The 8,222-nt window shown below is 43.8% G+C and overlaps 1 protein-coding gene across 1 annotated transcript; it reads right to left on the reverse strand.

Annotated features, from left to right (window-relative positions):
* Nucleotides 1–1,381: 1,381 nt before the first annotated feature.
* On the reverse strand, nt 1,382–7,946 carry LOC112079188 (WAS/WASL-interacting protein family member 1). Its single transcript, XM_070442247.1, is given in 12 exon segments — nt 1,382–3,159; nt 3,393–3,506; nt 3,707–3,919; nt 4,175–4,945; nt 5,038–5,044; nt 6,541–6,592; nt 6,796–6,817; nt 6,820–6,852; nt 6,855–6,881; nt 7,070–7,199; nt 7,877–7,899; nt 7,902–7,946. Coding segments are annotated over 12 exon segments (1,473 nt in total). The 5' UTR covers nt 7,930–7,946; the 3' UTR covers nt 1,382–3,106.
* Nucleotides 7,947–8,222: the final 276 nt, after the last annotated feature.

The raw sequence follows: 8,222 nt of genomic DNA on the forward strand, positions 1-8,222 counted from the left end.
ATTCTGTTACCGGCGACGTATCCACACAGGATGATCCAAAACACTCCAGGAGAGCCGGAAAAGCTTGTCGATAGACATGGCTTGGGGTGAGGAGAGGGGGTTGTGGGATATGTCTTTGCCATGGATGGCTACGTAGGTATCCATGGTTGTTTTGTGGTTGTATGAGGACTAAATTACTTTCACAGATGGGAATATTCTTTCGATATCGGGAGTACAGAACAGTCATGCTGGGCACCAGTTCAGGCTAATACACCCGCAATGTCCTTGTTGAAACATATTAATCGGTGAGTAGTAGTCGGATAGGTCATACACTTTTTTATTTTATTTCAGAAAACATGTAATACACAAGGACCAAAGCGTTTCCTGACCAAGTGACAGGAAAAAACTCCTGGCCCTACCAATACCCTATACAGGAGAGGGAGAATCTGTTGTCAAAAATAACCAATACAAAGCTATTTACGAGGGAGTGCAGTGCTGATGACATGCATACCACAGATAATATTGCATTTTAGCCTACTCCCAACTGGCATTTGAAACTGCTCTCAAAAATAGTCATGGGGGATTTCAGCATGTGAGTATTGACAGAGTACCTTTTATACGTGTAACTCGTGATGTCTTGAACGATGCCAATATTGGATTTGGAGCTAGTACTGTAAATAGCTAAAGTTAGCATGCTATTTCGTTGCTAGTAACAGTTACATCTAAAGTTAGCTAGCTCGCGTGCTAAAAACAGATTCGAAAATACAAGATAAAAGCGTCATACCTTGCACATCTGGTGACGAGATATTGCATATTTAACACGCGCTTGTCGTTTTTTATCAAAAATGTACGTTAGTCTAATTCGTCCTATTATTGCTGTTTGACAGCTAGCTAACGGTAGTACAAATGCATGCTATTATCATTTGGCGTATGCTATTTGGATCCTTGGCACGTCACAACATTGACGTTGCCCCAATTGAAGTTGAAATGTAAAATGGTAAGGGTTAAGGTTATGTCCCAAGGATCCCAGATGCAGTAACAATTCTCAGTTGTGGCTTCGTGCAATTTGTCAACAACGCCTACATTATGAGTGACAAGCCAGGCATCCAATGTCGCCAACGTGTGTTGTTTCGAGGAGCTATACTCGGCTTTAATTGGGTGGAAAGCGAACGCACTCTGACGTTGGTAAGGGTCTCTCAAGAGGTCTGTATAATGTGAGTTAAGACCTGTCAATAATCAACGAATTAGCTTAGACTAGACACCTTTAAAATAGTACAAACCTAGAATACTCCACTAGCTGCATATCCCCCTAAAAATGTGATTAGATTCTAAAATAGTGTAGTTTGAGAGTGTAGTGAAGCAACTAACTTCCTTTTAAATTGTACGAGAACACAAGAAGTCTAATTCCAACTTTATTTGCTTTATTAGAAAATCCATTTGGAAATAGTTTGCTTTGTTTTACATTGAAAAGCATCAGGAAGAAATACACTCAAAAGGCAGAAACAAAACGCAGTTGAATGCATAAAAAAATTATATATAAGTTCCCTTGAAGCAAAGTGCATAAAGCACTCTGCAGTACCATTGTAAATGTCATAGGGAACTAATCTCCCGTGGGCAGTTTCTGCGTGTCGCTGACCAAACTACGCTAGATTTGACTTCTGGGTTAACAGAGATAACTAGGGAACAAAGAGACAGAATACATTCTGAAAGAAGACTGAAAGAAAAATGTCCCCACGAGGATGTATTCATTATGTCTGTCACCTGAGGAGGAACTAACACACAACTTTAATGGTCCTCTTTTTGAAGCGTTCCATTTCTGCAGGATGTTTCTGGTTGTTTGGTCCCGTAGCCTCCAATGCAAGTTGTATCTGAGACACTGCCTCTGTGGGATGAGACTACGTCCTAGTGCAGCCCATTGTCTTTGGTCAAACACACATGCTCATGCCATTCCCCCATTTCTCTATTCAGAAAGCATATCATCTTCTTTACAGAACAGAGAAAACACTGACATAGCACTTCTCTCACACATCAGCATACAGCCAGCATTTTTTGATCCATATTCAATCCTCCTTGCATACATTAAACACACTATGAGCAAACTCATTCGTATCATAACTTCAGGATCATGTATAACATTTTAATACATTTTATTGATTTACTTTCATAGGTCAAATATTGGATTGTCACTCTGCAAGTGGTTCTGAGACAAGCTTGATGTTAATATCAAGTAGCGGAGAGATCCCAGAGCAGTAGTACAGAAGCAGAAGATATACTGTAACTGTATAGTAAAACATTGTCAAACACATAACTTAGAAAATAAAAACAAAGAGTCCTTCCCAACAACTCAAATCATACAAAATTAAACTAACAGCTGTCATGAGGGATGTTTTTCTATCTATCAAAGCAAAAAGAAAACGTTACATTTTCACCTAAAGTTCAATCACGCATACTGTAACACACAAGCGTCCATTTTGTCTCTACCGTGTAAAAACAAAGTTCACGACATGCTATGAACTGCACATGATTGTATGGAAAAGTACCCTTTGATGGTTAGAACAATGTAACTGATATGCCATAGTTCGGTTGCCCTTTGGCGAAGACAGGCACAGCATCCGTCATGACTGTTTCCCTTTGTTTCCCTTAAGTCTCATAAAGATCCTTCATAACATGTTTCCCTTAAGTCTCATAAAGATCCTTCATAACATGCTTCACTTAAGTCTCATAAAGATCCTTCATGACATGTTTCCCTTAAGTCTCATAAAGATCCTTCATAACATGTTTCCCTTAAGTCTGATAAAGATCCTTCATAACAATCCAGAATAGAAAAAAAAGGCACAGTGAAAAATGATAACAAAAGTATACAGTTTCAACACTACATAGAGGAGCAAAACCAAATGCATAGCCTATAAAACGAGCCTCTGTTGCCACTTTGGTTGGTTTGGGGTGCTGTTCGTTAAATGAGAATATTTTGTCAACTCCAGGCAGAAACACATGGTTGCGTGAGTCCCACTGCAAATATGGTTCATCCATGAGGTGTAATAAGCCTCATAGACAGAGGCAGTGGGAGTGACATACTTACATCCATGTACTCGGAGGGAGGGAGGGAGACATCCCAAAAACGACCCCTTTACCTGGGGATAGGGGGTAGTGGGGGCGCACCCCTGAACTTTTTATCCGAACCTGGACAGGAAAGAAGAGGAAAATAAGTTAGACATGTCAAGTAGGCTGTCAAGGACAGGAAGATACTCTGAAGGAAGGCTGGAAACTTTCAGGAGGAAACAGATTTGGGACAAATCAATACATATATAAAACACTTGATTTAGCTTGGAGTTTGCTCTTTTTGAAGCGCAAGAATTTCGAAGTATTTGACGTGCATTTGACCCAGTTCTGGGAGGAAAGCCCTTGGTTCCTACCTATGCCGTCAGTCTTGGACAACTTGCTGGGGTATGTCTTCTGACAGGAGATGTAAGGCTCTGGGACAGGGAGGTCTGAGACAGGGTGAAACTGGAACCGGGCCTCCCACTCATCTGACAGAGAGAGAAACACAACTCTCAGCCGGGTCAGTTAAAGACCTATATGGGTTCAAACACGGGTCTTCTCTGCACCACAAAACTGTTTAGCCCACTGAGCTGAAGCCAAGTCATTAGCAATGGGAGCTAAGGGCACATTAGGGAGTAMGKTCTCAAGCAGGATTASTCATCATATGAATTCCTTCCGTTACACTCACCAACGTGTTGGGGATGGGAGTTCTGGAAGCCGTTGCCCATGGTTGGAGGTGGGGGAGGAGGGCCTCCTATTCCCGGTCGGTCTGGGGGGAGCGGGGGCCGGTGTCCCCCACGGGAGGGCTCTGCTCCCGGGCGGTTAGGAGGTGAGGGGACTGGAGATGACCTTATACTGCCTCCACGTGGACCTGAGGAGGGAGGAGGAGGAGGGAGCGGGCCTGGGGGAGAAGAGGTTACACCACAGAGTTCAATACAACACTAGTTCTATATAATAGCATCATGTATATCATCGCTATATGTCATAGCTACAAACTACATTCCATCCAGTCTCAAAACATACACGGTGTACTGATGTCTGACCAAACTGACCACAGAAAGGTTAGCTATGTTTGTAGTTGCTAAGCTAACCCAAAAAGAGACAGTGGTCATCATTATATGACCTGAGGGGAGACTGAAGGAAGCGGCATCCTTACCCGTCCGTCCTGAGGGGTTTTTACCCAGGGGGGGCGGCCTCTCACTGGGAGGGGGTGGCAGTGGCCCTGAACGGCCAGGTGGGGGTGCCGGCGAGTTGAGTGAAAGTTTCCTCTGTGGTAGTCTGGGGGTGTCTCCTAACGCAGGCGTTGGGGGCAGCAGTGGAGGGCCCGGTCTGCCAGGAGGAAGAGGGGGAGCTCCACCACCGCCGATGGAGGGCCGAGAGGAAGACGAGCTGGGGGGCTTGGAGTTGAAAGATGGTGGCTGTGGGGGTCCATCTCTGGATATGGAGTACCGGTGGCCCCCCAGGGGTGGGGGTGGGGGCAAGGGGTCCTCTGAGGGTCTGCCAGGGTGGGGGGCTGGGGGATGAGTGGGACGTCCACTACTGGGAACCGGAGGGGCCCCAAAGGAGGGTTTTGGCCCAGACGGGGCCCCTATTGGGCCAGGGGGAGGGGGCAGGCCTTGGTGTCTGCCTGCAAGGTTGGGTGGAGGAGGGGCCGGGGCTGAGCTGGGGATCCGGGCTCCTCCTGGAACAGGCGGGGTCCCTCGGCTCTGGTTGGGCCGTGGGGTGTTGGGGACGGGGGGAGGGGGTCCGCCWGGGGTCTCTGGTCGCGGGGGGCCTGCCCGTCCCCTGGGGAGGTCGGGGGCGCTGCTCCGGGGAAAGGCKGGGGCCCCTGAGAACCGKGGAGGGCCAGCAGAGGGRCCCCCACCACCAAACGGTCTGGGGCCTGAGGAACGGCCTCCTAGAGGTACCATGGGGGGCCTAGGGCCTCCTGTGGAAGCATAAGGGTTTCAAACATCACACCCACTTGTCAATCATTAATTTTGTCCTACATGGGGCTATGGTTAAAAACAACCAATCAACTAGTGTCCTCTATGCATTACAGAAATATATGTAGCCCGTGTCACCTAGTGGCTGGTGTGAATGTGAGACCAGGTGAAAATTGGAGTATAAGTTACCGAGCCGGAACTCTCGATTAGCGAGCCAGTGTTTCTGCCATGGACGACACCCATGGGCTGTGCTTGTGGCAAGTTGTCAAACGTTTGGTCAGCAACTTTTGTTTATTTTTCTGTAAATGTTTTACCGCTTACTCAAGTAAACGACAGCTATGTAAAACAATGATTTGTATTGCAGTAAGGCTTCAATGCTGTTGGGGGAAAAGCGCTTGGAAGCCGGTTGTGAGCTGGGAACAGGGTATAGCACAGGAACTAAGAAACGTATTCACTTTTAACAATGTAATATGAATTGTGTCTTTTTAATAATGTTGTGTATTTAATAAAGTATTGTAGTTTTAATATTGCTATTTTATAAAGGAGCCAGGGTTATAATTATTGTTTATATTTTTCAAAGAATTGTGTGTCCCTTATTAGGTAATTTTTTGGTTTGTCTAGTCCGCCCGGGAAAATGAGCTGGTATTGCCCTAGCAAGCGGACTAGTTTAATATTCTTTGTTATATGTTTGTTTTTATGTTTTGTCACCCTTTCTGCAGAGTCCTCCAGGGCTGGCTGGTTTTAGAAGGGAACTATTTGGTTAGAGAGCAGAGGCAAGTCGTATGAATTTACATGCGTGCTTTCGCATGCGAATATCACCAGTGTGTTATCATCTTACAAAGAGTGTTTAGTCACCAGTGTTATCTTACAAAGAGTGTTTAGTCACCAGTGTTATCTTACAAAGAGTGTTTAATCACCAGTGTTATCTTACAAAGAGTGTTTAATCACCAGTGTTATCTTACAAAGAGTGTTTGGTCACCAGTGTTATCTTACAAAGAGTGTGAATATACTTTATGTAAAGTGTTTTACATGCAAGTCTTAGCATTATTTCTTGCCCTGCTGCTATCCATAATGTATGTCTTCTATACCAGCGGTTCCCAAACTCTTTCACTCGGGGCCCCCCTTCCAGCACTGGGGAGCTTCACTCCCTAAGGTCTGCAATACTAAGATGACGAGAGCAACTGATGATGCACTACCCAATTTAGAAATTGTGCCTTGTGCATTCCACGATTAMAACTTTCAAGAGTACGTTTAAAGTTGGACTGAGTTACTTTTTTTGGGGGGGAGGACCCCTGCCGACCCCCTCCGAGCCAGTGTGTCTCTGGGGTCATGAATTGTATTATTGTTTTGTTATGTAATAAACCTCGGCACTTTGGTCAACTCTGACAGACCTGTGATTGACGTGTCCCGAGGACCTCCCCTCGTGTATAAAAAGGTGGCGCRGTGCAGTTTACATATAGCAACACATTACACTTGTTCAAGATAGTTATCATGGCTTATCTGAAACACGGCTACAAACCACATTAATACAACCTCAACTCAAGAGGCTGCAGTGCATACTGTAGCCTCTTGATTATACCACATGATGGATTATTACCGTTGCGTTCCCTCCTGAAGACCGAAGCTTGGGCATGCCTCCTGCAAAGAGACTCCAAAAAAAAAAAAAAAAAAAAAAAAAAAAAAAAAAAAAAAAAAAAAAAAAAAAAAAAAAAAAAAAAAAAAAAAAAAAAAAAAAAAAAAAAAAAAAAAAAAAAAAAAAAAAAAAAAGGGGGAAAAAAAAAAAAAAAAAAAAAAAAAAAAAAAAAAAAAAAAAACCAAAAAAAAAAAAAAAAAAAAAAAAAAAAAAAAGTACGCACCTCCTCCTCCCCAACCTCTCCTCCACCTCCACCACCTCCTCCACCACCTCCTCACCTCCTCCACCTCCTCCACCTTTGGGTTCTGTGAAGAAAGGTATTCAAATACTCTTTTCCTCCGGCACAAGACCATAGCCTTTGAAATCGAATTATCTGCAGAAGGCCTTTGTAGGTTTTCAAGTAGCTTCCATATTTCCTAATTGTTAAACTGAGGATGAGTCCATTCTGAGCAAAGCCTTTAGATTACACACCATCAGAGAAATGTTTACTCACTGTCAATGGCGGGTTGACTCCGGTCAATTGGTGAAGCCTTCTTCAGACGAGCACCTTTGCCGATATCAGACAGCAAGGCGTTTCTTCCTTGTGATTCATTCTTGTTGAGGGACGGCTTCTGTGTATTCGCCTGCGAATGTTGACAACACAACAAAAGAAGCCAGTTAAGTAATATAGGAAATTATATAGTATTACCTAGGACTACAACATGCACAATCACATTGCCATGGCGGAAACGCTTCCTTCCACTACCAAAGGTGTCCCTAATTGAACAAGGTCAAAACTGTACTGACCGAAGACATTTCCTTCAATCACTCATGACAGAAGGTGATGAGAAGTTATCTGACAGAAGGTGATGAGAAGTTATCTGACAGAAGGTGATGACAAGTTATCTGACAGAAGGTGATGAGAAGTTATCTGACAGAAGGTGATGAGAAGTTATGCTGACAGAAGGTGATGACAAGTTTATCTGACAGAGTGTTGAGAGAAGTTATCTGAACAGAAGGTGATGACAAGTTATCTGACAGAAGGTGATGAGAGTTATCTGACAGAAGGTGATGAAAGTTATCTGACAGAAGGTGATGAGAAGTTATCTGACAGAAGGTGATGAGAAGTTATCTGACAGAAGGTGATGAGAAGTTACTGACAGAAGGTGTTGAGAGTTAATCTGACAGAAGTGGATACAATTATCTGACAGAAGTGATGCTGTCTCAGCTAAGATTACATCTAAATTGAATGAATTTTCCATTGTCATGTTAACTCATATGAGTAGTTTCAATAGAACTAGGACGTCTTTGGCGTGCTTACCACAGCGAAGGTTGGGGGTGGGGAGGGGCAGGGGGTGGCGGGGGAGGAGGCATCTTCTCTCTCTCTCTTCAGCTATTCTTCTACAGCTTCACCCCTGATGGAGAGAAAAACACACAATCCATTAAATTAAATACTTCCTAAATATCACAACAAACAGTAGGCTTACAGAGTGCTATACACATAACCAGGCTGGACCGCAACAAACCTTCAGAGACATGGGAAAACACACACACACACACACAACAGTTCAACATCTAGTTCTGATTTACATTTGGTTGAGTTGTCAACTAACATGAATTCAACGTGAAATGTCACCATGTCATTGGATTAAGGTTAAAAGTTTGGT

Source organism: Salvelinus sp. IW2-2015, unplaced genomic scaffold, assembly GCF_002910315.2.
Source record: "Salvelinus sp. IW2-2015 unplaced genomic scaffold, ASM291031v2 Un_scaffold7172, whole genome shotgun sequence".
NCBI lineage: Eukaryota > Metazoa > Chordata > Actinopteri > Salmoniformes > Salmonidae > Salvelinus > Salvelinus sp. IW2-2015.